At 44.4% G+C, this 23,584-nt stretch overlaps 1 protein-coding gene across 1 annotated transcript; it reads right to left on the bottom strand.

Annotated features, from left to right (window-relative positions):
* Positions 1-1,900: 1,900 nt before the first annotated feature.
* Positions 1,901-20,496, bottom strand: ndfip2 (Nedd4 family interacting protein 2). The gene is made up of 8 exons (XM_066659032.1): positions 20,242-20,496; positions 13,170-13,329; positions 11,507-11,637; positions 9,057-9,144; positions 6,672-6,796; positions 5,614-5,680; positions 4,073-4,178; positions 1,901-3,496 (listed from the first exon to the last, which is right to left on the bottom strand). Exons 1-7 carry the CDS (start codon positions 20,266-20,268, stop codon positions 4,075-4,077), a joined length of 702 nt encoding a protein of 233 aa, XP_066515129.1. The 5' UTR covers positions 20,269-20,496; the 3' UTR covers positions 1,901-3,496; positions 4,073-4,074.
* Positions 20,497-23,584: the final 3,088 nt, after the last annotated feature.

Raw genomic sequence — 23,584 nt, 5'->3', positions numbered from 1 at the left:
AGAGACCAGTAGGGTCCAGTAGAGTCCAGTAGAGTCCAGTAGGGTCCAGTAGAGACCAGTAGAGGTCAGTAGAGACCAGTAGAGGTCAGTAGAGTCCAGTAGAGTCCAGTGAAGACCAGTAGAGGTCAGTAGAGACCAGTAGAGAGCAGTAGAGTCCAGTAGAGACCACTAGAGACAAGTAGAGACAAGTAGAGGTCAGTAGAGACCAGTAGAGTCCAGCAGAGACCGGTAGAGACCAGTAGGGTCCAGTAGAGACCAGTAGAGTCCAGTAGAGGTCAGTAGAGACCAGTAGAGAGCAGTAGAGGTCAGTAGAGAGCTGTAGGGTCCAGTAGAGGTCAGTAGAGAGCAGTAGGGTCCAGTAAAGACCAGTAGAGTCCAGTAGAGACCAGTAGAGGTCAGTAGAGAGCAGTAGAGTCCAGTAGAAACCAGTAGAGACCAGTAGAGAGCAATAGAGACCAGTAGAGGTCAGAAGAGGTCAGTAGAGAGCAGTAGGGTCCAGTAAAGACCAGTAGAGTCCAGTAGAGACCAGTAGAGGTCAGTAGAGAGCAGTAGAGTCCAGTAGAAACCAGTAGAGACCAGTAGAGAGCAATAGAGACCAGTAGAGGTCAGAAGAGGTCAGTAGAGAGCAGTAGGGTCCAGTAGAGGTCAGTAGAGAGTAGTAGGGTCCAGAAGAGGGCAGTAGGGTCCAGTAGAGGTCAGTAGAGAGCAGTAGGGTCCAGTAGAGGTCAGCAGAGAGTAGTAGGGTCCAGGAGAGGGCAGTAGGGTCCAGTAGAGACCAGTAGAGTCCAGCAGAGACCAGTAGAGGTCAGTAGAGAGCAGTAGAGTCCAGTAGAGTCCAATTAGAGAGCAGTAGAGTGTAGTCCCAGTAGAAATCAGTAGAGTCTGAGAGAGGACAGTAGAGTCCGGTAGAGACCAGTAGAGGTCATTAGAGTCTGATGGAGGTCAGTAGAGTCTGATTGAGGTCAGTAGAGTCCGGTAGAGAGCAGTAGAGGTCAGTAGAGAGCAGTAGAGGTCAGTAGAGTCTGATAGAGGTCAGAAGAGTCCGGTAGAGACCAGTAGAGACCAGTAGAGGTCAGTAGAGTCTAATTGAGGTCAGTAGAGTCCGGTAGAGAGCAGTAGAGGTCAGTAGAGTCTGATAGAGGTCAGTAGAGTCTGATAGAGGTCAGAAGAGTCCGGTAGAGACCAGTAGAGACCAGTAGAGGTCAGTAGAGTCTGATTGAGGTCAGTAGAGTCCGGTAGAGAGCAGTAGAGGTCAGTAGAGAGCAGTAGAGGTCAGTAGAGTCTGATAGAGGTCAGTAGAGTCTGATAGAGGTCAGAAGAGTCCGGTAGAGACCAGTAGAGTCTGATTGAGGTCAGTAGAGTCCGGTAGAGACCAGTAGAGGTCAGTAGAGAGCAGTAGAGGTCAGTAGAGTCTGATAGAGGTCAGAAGAGTCCGGTAGAGACCAGTAGAGGTCAGTAGAGGTCAGTAGAGTCTGATTGAGGTCAGTAGAGTGCGGTAGAAACAGTACTATGCAGTGGAGAAGCAACAACAGTGGGTTGTGTACGGCCCACACAGGTCCATTCTGGTCTCTTCTCTGACACTGGAGGGCGTCCACACGTGGGGGACCCACTCTATGGAGCCTAAACCGGATTATTCAGGGAAGACATGGCAGTTTGAGTCCTCATTTCCTCTGACATTTACACATTTTTACAATGTAATTTACAAAAGTAATATCTAAAAAGAAACAGTTCCTTTATTAAGCTGTCGTTCGGAGGTAGAATCGACCGACACTTTAAGCCTCAATAAAGAAAGTCGAGTGTCCGGGGTTCGTTTGGAATTTTCTTTATTGGCATTTTGCAAGAGACAAGAGAATTAACCACAAAGCACAGCGTACCTCTCTGAGGAAGCCAGAGCCCCCCGCCCCCAAACCCCCCCGTGATCACCACCTCCCACTAAAAATAGCTTTATTCCTTTCCGTTGTTCATTTTTTACTTATTTTTACACACTTTTAAAATAACGAACGATTGCTGTTTTTTTTATCTCGTGAGTCATGAAACCGCTTTAAATCGTCGTTTTAAATTCTTTAAAACTCTCCGCAGCCAAATGTAACCATGCATTAATGAGGTTTTAAAAGACGGATATTGCTGACGGTGGCGGGCGAGCGACGGAGCGAACCCCGAGTTCACAGCTTGAGCAAAGTTCACACGGTTATCAGGGAATAACGAGGGTTCACGAACACGTCGGGGGGAGAGGAGCAAACTAACAATCAACCAACAGAAATCAATCGGTAGTAGTAGTAATAATAATAATAGTAATAATAATAACAACAATGGAAATAATTTGCAAATTGCACTTCCAGTCTGACGTCATATTAAAACCGTCCAATCACGAACTGAGCCAAAAACAACGGAGAAAACGAGACAGAATCTCAGCTAATGTGCAAAGAAATGTATAAAAAAGACCAACAAAAACAACCGAAACGGTGCCTGAACGTTTAAGTCGGCGTAGATCCGGGAGCGAGAGGCGAAATCTGAACGTCGCGCCGCCGTCCAAACGTGTCTCCGATCACTGTTTTCACCGACACTCATTAACATATCTCGTTAATATTAATTACGGTGTGGCGTGACGCTAACGCTCTCGACCTGCACGACGTTAAACATCAGATCGTTAAAAAAATGAAAACAACACAAACAAAGACAAGACCTTCGTCCAGAATGAAGGCCCCAAATCATTACCAACTCTAATTAAAGTCTAGTGTGAATGTCTAATCATAATAATCATTAATTAATCTCTAATCACATTAACGTCCAGCACTACATTCTACAGAAACATTTGAAAAAAAAACAACGTATGTTTATATTTTAAGAAAAATGTTGAAATGTTAAAAAAATTAAATCATAATCAAATTCTAGTGGATTTTTAAAAGAAAAGAAAAAACAAATAAAACCTAACAACAACGGCGCGGAACTTAAACGAACGCGGAATATTTTTAAAAAATAAAGTGATAACGAAGACGCTGAGGAAGATCGACGGTGCGGGTTAAACACACTTTACAAACTTGATCCTGAACGTTTGGACTGTGGCGTGCTTTAATTCAACTGAATAATACTTAATTAATACTAACGACGCAATACACGATCGCCAAGGTCCTGAATTTCAAACTAAGAGTCCTGCACTAAAGGCTGATTCAGGGAAAAAGAAGGCGGAGTTGCATAGGACGGCTTGGCTGCATATTTCTTTTAACTCGTTTATGGTTTTAGCTCTTTTTTTTAAGACTGTTTTTTAACGGAATTCATCGGCGTGCAGTTTCACTGGGACGTTAAAACAGGTCCTTATTTTTTTATTTAATTATTATTATTTTTTTCATAACCATTTTTTAATAAGAATAACTCGGTGAAGTTTGTGTTTCTCTCCACATCGTTTCTTCTTCTTCTTCTTTTTCCAGTTCGGTTTTGATGGGTGTAAAATCATCAGGGAACTTCACACGACGCAGGAATGATAGAGGACGATATCACCCTGAGAGAAGAGAGAGAGAGAGACAGAGAGAGAAAGAGAGAGAGAGACAGAGAGAGAGAAACAGAGACAGAGACAGAAAGACAGAGACAAAGAGACAGAGACAGAGAGAGAGAAACAGCAAGAGAGAGACAGAGAAACAGTGAGACAGAGGGAGAGAGAGAGAGACAGAGAAACAGTGAGACAGAGAGAGACAGAGAGAGAGAGAGAGAGACAGAGAGAGAGAGAGAGAGAGAGAGAGAGAGAGAGAGAGAGAGAGAGTTTCCCCATGTTACATACAAGTGCACTTTAAAGAAGGCTTTAGAACTCAAGGCAGATATTGGGATGAGGCCCTTTGTTTAACTGATGAACCGAGGCTGACCACCAGATGGCGATAGTGAGCTGCTGTTCAGTAAATCAAAGGCCAACGATCAGCAACTGTGTCTGGCCTCATTTAAGGTCGTCTCACCACTCACTCGCTGATGAGTCTCAGCTTCTCTGGCACAAGACTTAATTTGGTAAAGACTCTCAAGGTTTTCAAGGTGTGTGTGTGTGTGTGTGTGTGTGTGTGTCTGTGTGTGTGTGTGTGCGCCTCCTCACCTCTAGTAGAGGAAGAAGAAGCGTGTTCTCTGAGAGGCCGCCATGCTCTCAGACATGTTCCGCACCTTCAGGTAGTTCACGAACCCTCTGAAGAACAGGAGCAGCCCTGAAACACACACACACACAACACAACAGTGCGTTCTCATCAGCTCCTCAGAGTAATGTTCCAGGATCCAGTCTAAACCCCCAGAAGAGAGAAGCACACCCTCTCATGTCAGAGGAGGAACGCTGGAGGAGCAGGGGTCCAGATACTGAGCCTGGTTCACAATAAACAGGCTCTGGATCGACAACAAGGGCCACTCTGCACCGCTGTAATTTACGTAGAGCAACATCAAAGATAAAACCTGTCCTAAATATTAATGATGCTGACATTAATAATATATTAATATATTTATATAATAACGAGAATATAACCGTTAACGGTGTCTTTTTATTTTACTGTGGCTTTAAAAGAGTGAATTACCATAAACATTTTATATGTACAAACACTTAGAGGTGCAGAGGTGGTTCACACGTCTCCAGCAGGTGGCAGCAGACGACTGCACACAAAGCAAGGGCCTAGGCGCGTGTGCAACACTCAAATATATATTTTAATAAATTGTTTGTTAATAATTAAAGTTAAATAAAGATAAACATAAAAGGTTTTGGGTTTTTTTTTTTTGTTTTTTTGAGGGGAAACATACAATAAATGTAGTCTGTGCAAAAGTTATTTCAAATGCTATGCATTTTTTCAGTGTGTAAACAAATAAATAATAATTAAAAAATATAAAAATATATATATATATCTTTTAGTTTAGTGTGTGTGTGTTTGTGTGTGTGTGTGTGTTTAAGACCACACCACACAGCCACAAAACATCAGGCGACACTGGCTCAGTTGAGGCTTTTATTTTGAAAAAGCATGCATTTTGTGCATTATGTGTTTATGCTAGGAGTATTAGCTCTTAATAAACGTAGTCTGTGTGTTCAGTTTAAAACTACTGTACTGAATTCATTACCAAGGGAACACCGTTTTATTTTTTTTCACTTTATTACCGTCCCCTCTCCTGGTTCACACTGCGTTTTTAAAAACACCAACACCAAGGGTTTTATCATTAGTAAAGTCCTATCATTAGTTTATCAGCTCTTACTTTAAAACTAAACCTTGCTCCTTATCAAGAACGGTGTTCCCTTTCTTGCTTCCTACTGTTTAGTTATCATTTATGGTGCTGGAGTTACAGTACATTCTAAAACACGAAGTGCTACACAGTTCCCTTTTACTGAGAACCCCAGTTCTTAGCATTGCTAATACACTTGCTAAGACCTGAATTCCTCATGTGAATGAATGCTTCTAATGCTACTAGAGGTATAACCACAGCCTAAAAAGAGTGTTTCTGTATTGAACTAGTACTGCACACTAACCCAAAGTTCACAGTTTCAGTTAGTTTTTTATCTTTCCAAGAACATTTCCCCATTTTGGTTCCCAGTACTTGAATTAGCATTATTAGCACTAAAAGAAAAAAAAACACAATACCAAGAACAGAGTTAGCACAGCATGAACTTACCAAGAACAAGGAATATCCACCAGAGCCAGTACTGTCCGTTAAAGTATCCAGTGAAATATTCTGAAAACTGAAATGTACCAAACAAATGACATTTGTCACATTCATGACTTTGACAGTTTTTTTGTTTGTTGTTTTTTTAAACAGCGATTGAGAATATGAAACATTACAATTTAAATCTGAAACATGGGAGCTCCTGAGTGACACTGGTTTTAAAGGGAAAGCCTACGATTGTGGGAAAGCGCCACATGTTTTAAGGTGCAATGGTATTTGAGGGAGATGTAACGACTGTTCGCGGCTGACGTATAACTTGTCAGTGTTTATTCACTGTTTGAATTCCCACAGAAACTCATGTGTAACTCGAGCTGTTTAGTTTTGTAGCACTTTCGCTCTGTGTTTACTTTCATGCAGTTAGCGCTCTCCTGAATTTAGAGTCAGTTCCACCTTAAGTAATGTAACTGTAACAGCAGAAATAAGTCAGTGTGACCCCCCTATGGAGCAGGAATAGAGCAACATCCTCATCTCGGTTGGTGCTTTTCTGCGTTTGGAGTCTCTCCGTTGTCTAAAAACCTCCAGATGGCGTTTCTCTGCTGTGAGCAGAGAGAGAGAAAGCCTAGCACCGGACCCAGACACTTTGTTTTTTTACCCATTTACAGGCACTGGGGCTTCGTAAACACATTAGAGATTTTTTTTTTTTTTTTTTTTTTTTTTTACGCGTAATCATTACATATTTTAGCAGTAACGTTTTTAAATGCGAGGAAAATACAGGACAAATTACCTCCCTGTCTTTCGCCAAACTTGGCTCACGTCAGATCCTTTTAGTTCAGATAATATTTCTGACCACGGCTACTAGCCGCATTCCAGGGGGTGATTTCCTGGTGCAGGAGGGAGGGACCTAGCTAATGGGGGGCATATGAGGACGACATGAGAAAATGGAGAGCAAAAAACAGCCATCAATGATGGGACAGATGCTTAAGCTGCCTTGCCACTCAGAAGCCCCTGAGCTTTAATCAATGGGTGGGTGTGTGTGTGTTTGTGGGTGTGTGTGTGTGTTTGTGTACCCTGACAATGAGGATCCATTTGATGAGGGAAAGTCCGAAGCCACAGATGGCTCCGTAGCGTCCGGCGATGGTGTTGGTCAAACAGAAGGACAGACAGAACCCGATCCAGTTAAAGAGGAAGGCCACTGCGATTTAACACAAACACACGCTTCACCATCAGTTCCTACACACTCCAGCACTCTCTGCAAATACCCTTATTATACTCTGATTCAGAAAGTCATCTGAAGTTTATATTTATTATCTTCTTAATATGTTTAATATAGTTCATTATAACATCCTGGAGGGTGTGGGTTCTAGCCCCGCTCCGGGTGACTGTCTGTGAGGAGTGTGGTGTGTTCTCCCTGTGTCTGTGTGGGTTTCCTCCGAGTGACTGTCTGTGAGGAGTGTGGTGTGTTCTCCCTGTGTCTGTGTGGGTTTCCTCCGAGTGACTGTCTGTGAGGAGTGTGGTGTGTTCTCCCTGTGTCTGCGTGGGTTTCCTCCGGGTGACTGTTTGTGAGGAGTGTGGTGTGTTCTCCCTGTGTCTGCGTGGGTTTCCTCCGGGTGACTGTCTGTGAGGAGTGTGGTGTGTTCTCTCTGTGTCTGCGTGGGTTTTCTCCGGGTGACTGTCTGTGAGGATTGTGGTGTGTTCTCCCTGTGTCTGCGTGGGTTTCCTCCGGGTGACTGTCTGTGAGGAGTGTGGTGTGTTCTCCCTGTGTCTGTGTGGGTTTCCTCCGGGTGACTGTCTGTGAGGAGTGTGGTGTGTTCTCTCTGTGTCTGCGAGGGTTTCCTCCGGGTGACTGTCTGTGAGGAGTGTGGTGTGTTCTCCCTGTGTCTGCGTGGGTTTCCTCCGGGTGACTGTCTGTGAGGAGTGTGGTGTGTTCTCTCTGTGTCTGCGAGGGTTTCCTCCGGGTGACTGTCTGTGAGGAGTGTGGTGTGTTCTCTCTGTGTCTGCGAGGGTTTCCTCTGGGTGACTGTCTGTGAGGAGTGTGGTGTGTTCTCTCTGTGTCTGCGAGGGTTTCCTCCGGGTGACTGTCTGTGAGGAGTGTGGTGTGTTCTCCCTGTGTCTGCGTGGGTTTCCTCCGGGTGACTGTCTGTGAGGAGTGTGGTGTGTTCTCCCTGTGTCTGCGTGGGTTTCCTCCGGGTGACTGTCTGTGAGGAGTGTGGTGTGTTCTCTCTGTGTCTGTGTGGGTTTCCTCCGGGTGACTGTCTGTGAGGAGTGTGGTGTGTTCTCTCTGTGTCTGCGAGGGTTTCCTCCGGGTGACTGTCTGTGAGGAGTGTGGTGTGTTCTCCCTGTGTCTGCGTGGGTTTCCTCCGGGTGACTGTCTGTGAGGAGTGTGGTGTGTTCTCTCTGTGTCTGTGTGGGTTTCCTCCGGGTGACTGTCTGTGAGGAGTGTGGTGTGTTCTCTCTGTGTCTGCGAGGGTTTCCTCCGGGTGACTGTCTGTGAGGAGTGTGGTGTGTTCTCTCTGTGTCTGCGAGGGTTTCCTCCGGGTGACTGTCTGTGAGGAGTGTGGTGTGTTCTCCCTGTGTCTGCGTGGGTTTCCTCCGGGTGACTGTCTGTGAGGAGTGTGGTGTGTTCTCTCTGTGTCTGCGTGGGTTTCCTCCGGGTGACTGTCTGTGAGGAGTGTGGTGTGTTCTCTCTGTGTCTGCGTGGGTTTCCTCCGGGTGACTGTCTGTGAGGAGTGTGGTGTGTTCTCCCTGTGTCTGCGAGGGTTTCCTCCGGGTGACTGTCTGTGAGGAGTGTGGTGTGTTCTCTCTGTGTCTGCGAGGGTTTCCTCCGGGAGACTGTCTGTGAGGAGTGTGGTGTGTTCTCCCTGTGTCTGCGTGGGTTTCCTCCGGGTGACTGTCTGTGAGGAGTGTGGTGTGTTCTCCCTGTGTCTGCTTTGGTTTCCTCCGGGTGACTGTCTGTGAGGAGTGTGGTGTGTTCTCTCTGTGTCTGCTTTGGTTTCCTCCGGGTGACTGTCTGTGAGGAGTGTGGTGTGTTCTCTCTGTGTCTGTGTGGGTTTCCTCCGGGTGACTGTCTGTGAGGAGTGTGGTGTGTTCTCCGTGTCTGCGTGGGTTTCCTCCGGGTGACTGTCTGTGAGGAGTGTGGTGTGTTCTCTCTGTGTCTGTGTGGGTTTCCTCCGGGTGACTGTCTGTGAGGAGTGTAGTGTGTTCTCTCTGTGTCTGTGTGGGTTTTCTCTGGGTGACTGTCTGTGAGGAGTGTGGTGTGTTCTCTCTGTGTCTGTGTGGGTTTCCTCCGGGTGACTGTCTGTGAGGAGTGTGGTGTGTTCTCTCTGTGTCTGCGTGGGTTTTTTTTACAGTTTTTCATCTGTTCATAAAATGTTTCGCTTGATTGAAGCCAAAAGTAATTTAGTCTGGTTACATATTTCATATTCCTTGAAAAACACAGTCACACACACACTCACTGAAAAAGGCCAGCATGAAGATGCCATCATTTCCGACCCTCAACTGGTCAGCGTCACTAAAGTCATCCCTCGCAGGAAAATCCTCCTCCTGAGAGAGAAATACAGAGAGAGAAAGAGAGAGAGAGAGAGAGAGAGAGGGACAGAGAGAGAGAGAGAGAGAGAGGCAGAGAGAGAGAGAGATATGAAAACCCAGAGAGGAAGGATATGACACTGAGGTCACACCTCTCTCAGAAACAGAATATTCAGGGAGTTTCAGAAACGCCTCTCTTCAAAACCATCTTCCACTATCACTAGAGCTCATAAATGTATAAAGGTGACTACAAACTGTGAGAGAGAGAGAGAGAGATAGAGAGAGAGAGAGACGTGATGTGTCCAAAATACACACTTTATTTACACTAGAGTGCCAAAAGCCTGTAGACACACCCATAGAATTCAGCTGCTTTAAAGCAGTCACACTCTTTAGTAGTGTCTCTCTGTCTGTCTCTCTCCCAGTCTCTCTCCCAGTCTGTCTGTCTCTCTCTCCCAGTCTCTGTCTGTCTCTCTCTCCCTGTCTGTCTGTCTCTCTCTCCCTGTCTCTGTCTGTCTCTCTCTCCCAGTCTCTGTCTGTCTCTCTCTCCCAGTCTCTGTCTGTCTCTCTCTCCCTGTCTCTGTCTGTCTCTCTCTCCCAGTCTCTGTCTGTCTCTCTCTCCCAGTCTCTGTCTGTCTCTCTCTCCCTGTCTGTCTGTCTCTCTCTCCCTGTCTGTCTGTCTCTCTCTCCCAGTCTCTGTCTGTCTCTCTCTCCCTGTCTGTCTGTCTCTCTCTCCCTGTCTCTGTCTGTCTCTCTCTCCCAGTCTCTGTCTGTCTCTCTCCCAGTCTCTGTCTGTCTCTCTCTCCCTGTCTCTGTCTGTCTCTCTCTCCCAGTCTCTGTCTGTCTCTCTCTCCCAGTCTCTGTCTGTCTCTCTCTCCCAGTCTCTGTCTGTCTCTCTCTCCCTGTCTGTCTGCCTCTCTCTCCCTGTCTCTCTCTGTCTCTCTCCCAGTCTCTGTCTGTCTGTCTCTCTCCCAGTCTCTGTCTGTCTGTCTCTCTCCCAGTCTCTGTCTGTCTGTCTCTCTCCCAGAGACACTTTTATTTTGGAACTCCTGTGGTCTGTCATTTAAAATGTTGTTGTTGTTTATTAATGTGATATATCATAAATACTGGTTCATTTCCTGTCACACTGATAAAGAAATACATGTTTAAAAGTTGCTGTGACTGGAAATGACAAACACTGCAGCACTAATATAAAATAAGACAGAGGTGAATTTCTCCCACGCTCTGGTTTTCACAGCGGAAATCACACCACCGGCCTTGATCTCTGCTCCTAACGGCCGCCGCGCTCAGAGCGCTGCTCGTCGTAAACATGCACTCGCTCACGTGCAGCAGCACACGGCGCTACTGAGGGCCTCTCTCCTCTGTAGAGTCCTAAAAGAACCAGTCTGTTCCCTACACCCTCCATCTAAAACAAACTTAATACACACCCTCAGACACATCCGGGCCACTAGGGGTCAGTATAACAGCTGTTTTAGAAGCACGAAGACGAGCGAGTGGAGACAATGACAGAGGTAGCACTTCCAGGCACTGTGTGCACATAAACACCTCTTTGTTTTGGAAAATGTCGTTTTACTCTGTCATTATGTTGGATGAAGACATTTTAAACAGAGTCATAAACTCTTCACAAACACTGAAACGAAAACTGTAAGCCACCTTCCTTCACCAAGCTGTTCCTTACTGTTCCTGCTCTCAGCTTTACGTTAAATTCAGTCACAGAGCTCCTCAAACTGATACAAACATTAATAATCAATACACTATGGTTGGCATTAATATTTTAGTGATATTTGAATTCGAATCTCTTAATTTGCTGTAAAAGTGAATTACACTCTGCCACTGTAGGGGGAGCCCAGGAGCACAAAGACCAACCCTAACCTAGTGTTCCTTTTAAAGTTCACCTACTGTGGACACATTTGTTCTCTAACAGTACACAGTCAAACAGGACACTGAAGCTGCTGCACATGAGCCAGGTGTGTAACGCCTCCCAGTGCTGGGCTGGAGCAGTGGGGACGTCCTCTGATGAATTAGGACTGTCCAGCTCCACGAACATTCATGTGGCCGCCATTAAATCAACACAGCAATGTTCTGACAGGGAGGCCTGCTGTTTCTGTTGCAGTGAAGAGGGAACACACTCCTGATTAATGCCCCTCATGTCTGCAGAAATGTAGAGTAAACAGGTGTTTACAGACTCTGGGACTTGGTGTACTTTGTTACATGTTTAAAATATGTTCTACAAACGCAGAAGAAATGTCTCTGTTTTACACACTGCACTGAAAGGAGATGAAAGAAAGGTACAACAGGGAACTGTGGGTTGGTTTTGCTTTGTGGGTTTATACACACATCCTGTGGGGGTGTGTGTGTGTGTGTGTGTGTGTGTGTGTTTTACCCGTGGTATGACGTCCACAGCAGAAGCTGCCAGTTCTGCAGCTTTAGCCTTCTCCACTTCGTCGTAGGTGGGCAGCGACGTGGCGACGCTGTAGGGTGGAGGGACGGGAAAATCCCCTGGATACGAGCGCTCTGTTTGGAGGCAGAGAGACCACAGCTTTACACAACAAACCTCAGCACTGTTCAGACTGGATTTCACTGCAAAATATCCCCTTAAACCTAGTGGACGCATGTTGTAGACCTTGCTTTACTGGCTTCAGTTAAGCTGACTTAACTGGGTTTCAAGTCCCCGCTTGGACAGGAAAACAAGTACAAGCGCTTGGGCTAGACTCCTAACAACACTGCATTCACCGACATCTATATCAGGATTATCGCTGTGTCTCTCGGTGTCTGACTCGTCGCACTAATATTGTGATATAAAGTAGGGCTGGGCGATAATTCAATAGCAATATATATCGCAATATAAAACGTCAAATAAATAAACCGATTTTTAAACACAATCTCAATGTTTCGTCCAGCTCTAATATACAGTATAGCGCACTCTCATTGGCTGATAAGTTTGTGGTCTTTAGATCATGTGCTTGAAATGAAGCAAGCTTTAACCTCTGCAGAATTGAGGCCTTCAAGGAATTGAATTTGACCCCCCCCCCCCCCGTAATTCCAGTGTAGGTGTAAATCACAAACTCTGACTGTGTAATTATATACACCACCATTAAAGTATCCGCCCTGATGAAGGGTTGAAGACTGACCAACTGCAGGGTTTAGGCAACTGTCAAATTAAGTGTCCTCCACTGAAAACAGTAAGAAAGCAGTGCGCTGTTGTCACCGTACAATGTCTAGAACAAATCATCTGTCTGAAACTATGAAAAAACTATGAGCGCTTAGCTACTGTTTCATCATAAGTACACGAGTGTTTACTCTACAGCTGAGCATTATAGTATATTGTAATTAACTTTATTAGACATGTATTATATGGAAATATATTCATTGGAGACGGTGGGCAGTGGCACTGTTTTTCGTAGTGTTTTTCCATCATTCTACAACAGCTTGAACATCTGCGTCAAAAGCCATGGAGCTGTTTATATTCTGACCACACGGCCCGCCCCAGATCTAACTCTGAACCTGATGTAGGTCAGTGACCCACTGAGCTCCTCGCATCTCAAAGGCAGATACTTTTAAAAAGTCCCTCATCTTAGATACGGATTTTATATATGGACGATATTCATTATTATACATTGAACTGGTGAGATTTAAGATTACAAGAACAAGGCCATCTTATGACACGGTTAGCGTACATTGCTCTGAAACCCTCGTGGTAAACTGATCATACCCAGTGTGTGAAGATGACCATGAGAAAGGACCAGCGGTGACACACCAGCGCTTCAGGGCCAAGACTGTTCTGTCTCTTTCACCACTGTTTACAAAACATCAGTGGCTCGAGATAATTCGGGATGTTAAAGTGTTTGAAAATGATTCTAAAAGCTGGTGTTACTCTGAACGTTGGTACACTCGTAGACCTCTAGAGTCTGCGGTTGTGATTCTTTATAAGTAAAATGAAGCGTAAAGTGTGAGCTGTGCTTTGTTCTTCCCTATAAACAAAATAATCATAACTGAATATTCAACTCAAATTACATAACATCGGGAGCCAGATCTGATGCACAAACCTGGTGCAGCTGTGGCTCCTAAGGCCACACTGGCATAGGGAGGGGGCGGAGCCTCTGCATCTGTTACCACGGCGACACTTTCCATAGTGGCCGCGGCCTGGGTGGACGTGGACGGCTCCATGACCGGGGCTGGTTCCGAGGGGTCGTCCTCATTGTGCAACTAAAGGAAGAGACAAAAGAGGAATGAGTGCATTGGGGTTCCTCTGGGGTGTAGTTTAGGGCCCATGCAAATCTAGGATCTAAAGAGATTACACAAATTGGGGCACTGTGGAATAGTTTTTAACATCCGGATAGAACCACACTTGTCTTCATGTCGTCACAAATATGGTGTTAACGTCACCAAAGACATTTTAAACCAAGTATGACTGCATAGACAGGACAAGCTCAACCTCAGAACCACAGCACATCGGTTTCTGCCTTTATTAAGTGAACTGGCATCCACATCACCTATGGGTTGTTTCTGTTTCTGCTGCGATTGGTGGATATTTTTAACCTGTTCACAGCTGAACGTTTCCCAGAACAAAGCCTTAACAGATTGTAAATGGAGATCGTCAGAGGCAGGTAACCAATGCGCTATGGACATAACCACAACCACAACTGACCGTCTGGCGCTCTATATTCAGCACTCAGACTTGGCTGTGGTTGTCATGTATTTGATTGTAAATGATTACAATTTAAATTGCAAGTTCATTATCAGCTATAAATATCACAATTACAAATTTTCCCAGAATCATTCAGCCTTAACTTAACTCCACTTCCAAGAAATACAAACCTTCATGAGTAAAGCTTACGCCTTGAAGAAATTATGGTGAAGAGCTAAGGGACATTTTAGAGTTTCAAGGGCAACACTCATGTTTAAGGGAGCTGCTTCTGCTCCCTAGTGGTCTGGCTGAGTTCATGTGGTTGTTTTTTAACCCAGAAGTGTTCCAGATGTTACCAGGATTTTATCCTGCCAGCCGCTGACTCACAGTCTCGGTTCATTCTTAGTGATCCCCTGTCTGAATAGAGCCAGGAATGTACCGGAGTATCACAGTGAATTCATTCACCAGTGGCAACCCCCTGCCTGAACCATGTGGAATATTCTAGCTGGGCAACTCACTCGTGTCCGGATATTTTCCATAGTTCATACATGAGAATGGCTTTGGAGGTTTGTGTGTCTTTTTTAGACATTTTGTAAACGTTTAAACAGAGATATAAAAACCCTGAGGTTGAATGTGGATGAATGTTGTTTTTGAAAACGGAGGGAAAACACTACTCCAGACACACTCCAGAAGATGAATGAAAACATTAATGAATGAATAAATGATGTAAGATGATATCTATTAATGCTTACGTATATGTGTGTGTGTGTGAGTGTGTGTGTGTGTAAGATATAGGTTTTGTAATATGTGTAATATTCATTTTGTCACACAGTATGAGTTATTTCTACATCCGCAACCCATTTTTAAACTCAGATAATGATCTGAAGTGGTGTGTGTGTGAGAGAGAGAGAAAGAGGGAAGCTGTGAAACAAGTACAGGAAAGAGTCAGCAGTCATTGCCACACATCATTTTGGTCGGTCTCTATCAGGTCACTGCACATGAGTCTAAAGTCAGTCTGCCCAATGCAAAGGGCTGGCAAGGTGGGTATAAAGCCCTACTGCAACTCCAGGGTTCTCTGGAGTGATGGAGCTCCATCCAACACCCCTGGGAAGATCCAGAACTAATAACACGTCCGGTTTGTGTGGCCAGCAAAATTACACTGTACAATAAAGGTAATATTTTAAAGGTGATACAGTGAGGTGAAAGCCCACTGAGTCTCTACCCGCAGTTTGCAAACACCGCAGTGGACGCAGTAACCAGAGATCCACAGTAACGTGAGCTGTAAGACTGGGACACGAGGGGGACATCACGCTCCCCCTGCAGCTGTTAGACCGCTACACTGAGTCACTTTAGCTTCATCAACAGGCTACAGACACAGAAAAAAACATGTGAAAGGCCACAAAGCTTTAATATTTTCACTTCTAGTGATATTACAGTGCTCAGCTGTTCATAGTCCACCCCTGCCCCTCCCTCCTGGCTGAGACGTGGAGGTCTGTTGTCTCCCCTGGAGCTTCTGCTTTTAATTTAGGACCAGACTGATCTACAAAGTGAAGACCCACCTCAGTATCTGGGCTGAGAGAAGCTGGAGGGTTCGAGAATATTCCACTGACCACAGCTCAGGACTTAAAGGTGCAGTAGGTGATTTTATAAAACATTAACAACTTTATAATAGTTATTTTAATAATGACACCAGCACCAGTACAATCTGTGCCTCAGAACAACCTGCTCCTAATCAAAGTCTCCGGGCTGGCGAGGGTGTCCTTGTTGTTGTAGTTCGCCTGCTTGGCAACTGGAGGTCGCTTTGATAAATGCACTCGAGCGCTGGTTGGGATTTGGGATGTGACCTCCGGAGGCTAAGTAGGTGAACTGCAATAACTGAGAAAAGCACACAGCTGAAATCACCTACTGCACCTTTAATGAGTAGACGTTTTTTTACATTATTTATTATTTTACCAAAGACACAAAACTTTTCCAACAGATTTATGGGTTTACAACAGCCCTCACACAAAGCCCCTTTAAACACGGATACAACCCGACTTCCTTCCCCCAGCTTTACTCTACAGCTCTACGCTTTAGTGCCAAAGTCCAGTGAAAAAGAAACAGCTCAACAGAACTGAAGTTCACGCAGAGCGAGGACAGTGAAGACCACAGCAGAACCCAAAATAACCCCCCCCCCATTAAAGCAGGGAGAGGAACAGAAGGACAGCGTGAATGAGCATTCAATAACCCTCACAGAGACCTTTCACCAATAACCCCTTCCCTGAAGTAGACCCCGAGAAGGACGACCCCAGTCGGTCATCTGCAGAGTGCGAGGGATAGTTTGTGGGGGCTCCTGACTAATGCAGGGCTCTGAGGGTTGACCCTATCTCCAGGAGATCGCTGTCTGAAGCTGGAGGTCCGAGAGCGTGGTCGGGATACGCCCCAGTCTTCGGCAGAAACAGGGCGGACAAAATTGACCCAAAAAATAGTGATGGTTTGGCAAAATCTAAGCATTTTTCCACTTTTATCTCAAATACGAGTATGTTCCAGATAACAGTACTGACACCTAGTGGCCTGGATGTGTCGGGAAATCTGTAAAATGTGCTTTAGACCGACACAATAATGTTATTAACTTATCATACGATATATGGGCATGTCCTCATAGAGCTGGATGATAGGGTAAAAAATTTATATCACGATATATTTCTACAACAACCTCTGGGCTTTGGCAATATAAACGTTTGTAATGTGTTTAATTGTTATTGAATCGTTTTATATTGCGATTATATATTGACACTGAATTATTGTCCAGCTCAAGGGGTGTAACTGCATTACCTTATTATTATATCAGTAGCATAAAAAAGGCCTTAAATTGATTAATATCGTTTATCGCAATTATTTCTGGAACGATATATCGACCACAGAAATGGCCTATTGTGACCTGTCTATATACACTTCATTGAAAATGGCTGCCCCCCTTTGTGGACCCTCAGTGTGGAGAATAAACAGGTTCATTCAGGGATGATAAAACAATTTAATTTTTCATCTAAAAAAATAATAACAGGTTGGTGCCAGCGTTATCTCCGCCACAGTGGAATCATATGTCCTTTTTTGGTTAGCTCTGAGGTCAGTGGAAGACCTTCTACGTCAACTACCACTGTGTGCAGCTCTAAAACTCTTGCTTATGTGCATTGTACTCGACTATTTCAGTGATATATCACTTTAAGGCAGAGTTTAAAAAAGTCTAGTGGAAGTCAACAGTAGTGGACTCTGGGCTGGTGTCAATCTCAGAAAGGAGAAGCCTTCACAGGAAGGTGTCTCTTGTTAAAAATAGCCCCTTAATTACTTCACACCGGCCTTTAATTTTCAGCCAAACACACCAGGGTCCAAGTGGGGAGGAGCACTGTGATCTCAGGGTTGACCCGTGAGCTCCTGGTGTTGTTAAGGACGTCTCCCCTCCGCCTCCCGGGCCCAAAACCGCAAAGGAGAAGAGCTGGCTGTGACTCATAACAACCTGGAGAAGGAACAGCCTTCAGGCCGTAGCCTCCACAGCCGCGGCACAGTTATGAAATACCAAGAAGTGTCGAAAGAAAAAAAAACACAGATATCTGTAATGGAAAGCCCTCGTCTGCAATGACACATAGACAGAGGCTTATTTTTGCAGCCGTTGCCTGGCAACCGCCCACAGCACCAAGAAAAAAAAGAAAAAACATAAAAATGAAACAGATAAGTGAATAACAGCTCGTCAGATTCAGGGCGAAGGGAAGAGAGGCACCGGCCGAGTTGGGCACAGGACACACACTGTATTTCACACTTCGACATCACTGTCCAACAATAACAAACACCTTCAAACTCACATTTTCTGCCCAGGGGGTGGACACAGGCCGAACCACTGCTTCTTTTCAAACTGTTTTCAAATGGCTGAGGCATAGCCAGGGATCAACCCAACAGTGTCCTGGTGATCGAATCAACTTAACCGTGGCGTGTAAACCTTGCAGAGCGCTGATTGTCCAGAGAGTCGTCACTCTACGCCACGCAACGCAGACGACCAGCACCAACTCTCCATCTGTAAAATCTCCAGCTGCAGCAGAGATCACGTTTGTTTTTATCCGACTCACGACGGCAGCTCGTATAATTACGCTGTGATTTTACAACAGCTTTTTAAGAGACACGCTGTAGTGAAGTATATAGTGCAGGGGCCGCTGAGGACTGTCTCCGTTTCTGGAACCTGGCCTGATTAGACTTGGTCTCAAGACGAGCAGGAGACTCCAGGATCTCCATCACTCCAGAGAACGCAGTTCCAATGCTCCACAGCCCAAGTACAGCACACCATTTATGAAAGTGATAATTTATCATTATCACGTCTCACAGGAGACAAAAAACAGTTTATGCTCCACAGGGTGAGTCTAGTACATGGGGGTGGCCATGTTTAAGATGCCACCACATCCAGGACACTAGGTGTCAGTATAACAGCTCTTTCATAAAGTGGAGAAAAAGAATCCGGGACGCTGTGTCACAAACTGTGTCCTCTTCACTACATAGTGTACTACTTTGGAGTTCTGTTTTGTAGTAGTATCCGAAAACATAGTGGACAATATTAAGTGCACCCAAACAATCCCACAATGCACTGGAAAAGACAGCAGACAGCAGATTTCCCTTGAGGTTGTGTCTGAAATCATTCACTACCCTCTATAATAGTGCACTATATAGTGAATAATAAAGAGAGGGTATGTACTATGATAGATGGCATGTTAGTCATGATTGTGATGTCACAGCATATGAGTTTCTGGTGGCTCCTGATTGGCCCAGTTCATCTGCAGACAGTTTGCAAGTTCCGTGTTTTTGAGTTTAAAACCTGTAGGCTGCGATTTTGCAATAAACCCAAATACTTTCAGCCTCACCAACGTGTCTCCTCTGTACAGCACCACACCTCTTTCCCGGAATCTGGAGCAGTTTTAGACTTTGGCAGCTGGTCAATGATTGACGATGTTTGGCATAAATCAAAGGACAAGACTCGGATATGCCGTAAAAGTGTAAATCTTTACAAGTACAGAAGAGAAATGACATAGATACACTGCGGTCACCCAGAGTTGGCCACAATAACACAAACATAACTTCTTCTACAGTTGTCCTACAGTTATTTACCTAAGCACCAGGGGGCAGTATAGCTCAGGGACCCTGGTATTTATTTAGAGAAGAACTGAACGGGTTGAAAATAGAAGAGAAAGTGTGTCCAGATTTCATTATTTAACCTCGAGTTGAACAGTACGATGGTAATATCGTAAACTGTGGTGGTGGCGTTGCACTTCCAGCTGCTTCCATGAGGGGTCGCCACTGTGGATCAACGGCACTTTACACAGGTTTTACGCCGGACACGAACCTGACGCAACCCTCCTATTCCACCCAGACAACTTGGAGCACTTTAAGCACCGCAAAACCCAGCAACGATTAAAATATTCCACCTACACAATACGATACCAGCAGCATGTCCACAACAACACAACACAGACACTGTCATTGCTAATATCTCATAACATTAATAACACACTCCCCCACACCACCCAATGACGTCACAAATTTACAACAGAAATATCAGGTTTTAACATCAACCCACATTTCCTATGCTACTGCACTCCTGGTGTTAATGAAGGTTGTGATTAATATAATCGTGAATGAGTGATAATTAAATAGAGATGGAGGTAAACTCTCAGTATTATAAGGGAATACATTCCTTTAAAGACTGGCATTGAAACAGCCTCACTCTTGTCGTGCTCCGTTGGGTCATATTCGGTGTTGGGTGACTCTATGGTTAGACCACGTCTCAACCAGAGACTGACTGACAATACCATATCTCATCATTACTGTGGTTAAAATACATTAGTTCAATGTTTTATTGATGATTGACTTTATATTTTATATATATATATATACATATAATCAATCATCTATATAAAGACTGTACGTTGTCTATGAACACCATTGCAATATATTACTGTTACTGTTATGTTACTACTGAAAAACACTGGAATCTGATCTAAATAAAGTGTGATTTTAGGTGGTAACCTGACTATTACAGTGTAATACGTTACATAATGATGGTAAGGACTCAAGAACCCGAATAAACACGTTTTACACACATTGAAAGCAGTAACGTGTCGAAAACATTGTGTTCACGTGATCAAATATTCGTGTTTAATTGTAAAAAAGAATTAAATTTGGCGTTGTATTTATTTAACTGTTGGATCTATCCGTTCCACCTTAAATAGCCCAGTAGCCCCCGTGTACAACTATCAGATGTGTGCGATGAAGTTCAGATGCGCGCGATCCAACTTTAAGGTGGTATTGTGGAATATTTTTTGCCCAGATTTAACAAAAGCCTCTACGTCTTAAGGTGGACCGGGGTATTCGCGGGCGACTATGTGCGACTGGATTGACGTGTATAACGTCCACATTTAAGGTGGCATGGTGTAATGTTTGTTTTAATAATTAAAAAAATGTCAGATGTTTCTCACCACTTGATATCGACTGGCCTGCTCCATGTCCCCTCCAGCAGGAGCGAAAACGGCAAACAAATGAATAAATATATAAATTAAATGTTAATAAATAAACACGGGGGAAACGGAGAAGAATAAAAAAAAGGCCCGAGTCTAAAGTCTCTGACTCTTGTCTACATTGAGTAACATTGAGACATTTCCCCCGTTTAAAATAAATCCCGTTCTTAATGTGTTTATTTTTTTCTTCTGTCTGTGTATGTGTATTAGTGTCAGTGTGTGTTAATGTGTGTATGTGTGTGTGTGTGTGTGTGTGTGTGTGTGCCTCTGGACGGAGGAGAGGCTTTTATCTGTGTAAACACTGCAGCAAATCTGGTAACGGCACAGAAAGGAGCGCTCTTTCAAAATAATAGTCCCTACAGGCGCGTCTCAAACCTGAGCACTGTAGTGCCCTTGGTAGGATCAAGTGCTACTCTTTCTACAGTTTTTATTCTGTTACTTGGATAAAGGGCTGTTTCTCAGTAGCAAGAACGTTAACAATTGTGTTCTACGGAAGAGCTACTCATGATATCTCTGTGAAATATTAGATTTTAAAGTCATTCCTGTTAGCAAGTCAGGAACAGAAGCATCCTGGTTATTTTTCGGTTTAAAAAGATTTACAGATATGTGCCTCAACTGATAATCATACACAAGATAAGAAGTAAATTAATCTTATGCCAATTCAACTTGGGCAGTTGAAGAACAGAAGGAATATAAATGACACGCGTGTGCATATATTTGGAAACGAACAATGTATGGTTCTTTATTCGTAAGTCTTGAAACGTTCTTCAAAAGTTCATATGTATGAGCTTGTTGATGAGTTTGTTATTAAGTTGGAGTTGAAACATGATACGCATTCAACTTTTGGTCGAGGAACAAGGTCACAAAGCAAGGAATAAAGTACATCCATGTTGGTGGTTGCCAACAATGCAGACCAGTGAACATCTTGGCAGCAGCCACGCCCCCGACTCTTAAAGTAGGGGTTCTTGGGAAATTACGTCACGTGACGTCACAATGCCACGATTGTGGAGCAACTTCAAAGTAAAAAAATTAAAAACCAAGAACAATGTAATATGAGTAACTGTTCTTCAGTGTAGGGACAGCTTCAAGGCACTTGGTGGTTGCTGGAGCGTGGGCAGCTGGTCTGAAGCGTGGAGGAGGATCTCGACAGTCATCCATCAGTGTCACAGACACGGGAGCATCCTGATACACTGTAGTTCAAAATGCTGCAGCCAGGGTCCTCACTAAAACTAGAGAATTTGAACATATCAGCCCAGTTTTATCATCACTTCATTGGCTGCCTGTTAAATTCTGTATTGATTACAAAACTCTGTTATTAACATATAAAGCTCTACATGGGCTTGCTCCTGAATATCTTCAAGATACAATTTCCTATTATGAGCCTCCACGTTCACTCAGATCACAGAATACTGGATTTTTAATTGTACTCATAACGTAATTATAATTGTAATGTCCTGTGAAATGTAATCTGTAACTTCATTAATTTACATTTATGTTACATTCTAAAACCCACACAAACACTTGAATAAAGTCAACAAACAAATCCAGAAATTACGAAAATGATAGACAAAATTCCTTTCCATGGTTTATTTGGGGAACATAATTTAGCAGCAATATAAATATGTATAAAATTACTTTCATTATACTTGTTGATACTCTCACTATACTTGATGAAAAAGCCTATAAAACACAATCAAAAGCATGTTCAGTGTAAAGTCTCTCAACTGAATTAATTCATTCATTAATTCACTGTCTGTAAGCTTTATAGAGTTCAGGGCGGCGGTGGGTCTGGACGCTCTCCGGAATAACTGGGCACAAGGCGGGAACATGCCCTGGAGGGGGCGCCATTCCTTCACAGGAGGAAGAAACCCATGCAGACACAGGGAGAACACACCACACTCCTCACAGACAGTCACCCGGAGGAAACCCACACAGACACAGGGAGAACACACCACACTCCTCACAGACAGTCATCCGGAGGAAACCCACGCAGACACAGGGAGAACACACCACACTCCTCACAGACAGTCACCCGGAGGAAACCCACGCAGACACAGGGAGAACACACCACACTCCTCACAGACAGTCACCCGGAGGAAACCCACGCAGACACAGGGAGAACACACCACACTCCTCACAGACAGTCACCCGGAGGAAACCCACACAGACACAGGGAGAACACACCACACTCCTCACAGACAGTCATCCGGAGGAAACCCACGCAGACACAGAGAGAACACACCACACTCCTCACAGACAGTCACCCGGAGGAAACCCACACAGACACAGGGAGAACACACCACACTCCTCACAGACAGTCATCCGGAGGAAACCCACACAGACACAGGGAGAACACACCACACTCCTCACAGACAGTCACCCGGAGGAAACCCACGCAGACACAGGGAGAACACACCACACTCCTCACAGACAGTCACCCGGAGCAGGACTCGAACCCAAAACCTACAGGACCCTGGAGCTGTGACAGAGACACTACCTGCTGCACCAACAATGTATATTTGCACATAAGATAACACTTAGTCCTTCTCCTTCTTCCAGTCCCTGAGAAGCTGAAGAGCATAATGGCTCCAGGCACAAATGATCCTCTGAGTCTGTGTGTAGAGCCGCTCTGTGGCAGCAACCTGCCACCGAACGTACTCCTCTGTTCCATGATGATGGTGTGCAGTGGGTGACCATCACCATCCGTGCTCTCATCCCTCCCCTCAAGCTGGGCACCACGGACTGACAGAACATCGTACACATGTGTAAAGACTCCAGCGTCTTCAGGAAATCAAGACGGCTCTGCCCATTCCTCTAAAGAGTTGTAAAACTGAAGTCCTGATGGAAAGAGAAGTGAACTATCTTGGCTAACAGTGACGTGTTTCACTACTCCTCTCTGTTATATTACTGTAACATGACTTAATTCAGTTATTATTTGTTATTACCAGTGATAATATATATTAGAGCTCATCAGGACATAGATGTAAGTTTATATTAATGTGATTAATGTTTTGTGTTGAAATATTTGCACAGGAACTGGTTCTGTTTTCCTGCTCTGATTTGATTTAATTTGTTTTTATTACCATTTTGTACCAAAAGTTCAAATCAAATCATGGAGAACAAAAGTAAGTACAGATTACCCACACATTTACATCTCTCTCACTTAATGAAACTTAGTAGGAATGTGTTCAGACTTGTTTATGGTTTTCTGGTGGAAGAGCATTTAGGTGAAGCCAATTTTTGTAGCATATTTTATTAATATGTAACTTATTAAGACGATGTCAGAGTGGATGCTTTACAATAG

Source organism: Hoplias malabaricus, chromosome 2 (genome assembly GCF_029633855.1).
Source record: "Hoplias malabaricus isolate fHopMal1 chromosome 2, fHopMal1.hap1, whole genome shotgun sequence".
Classification (NCBI taxonomy): Eukaryota; Metazoa; Chordata; class Actinopteri; order Characiformes; family Erythrinidae; genus Hoplias; species Hoplias malabaricus.
This window is presented reverse-complemented; position numbering and strand designations above follow the sequence as displayed.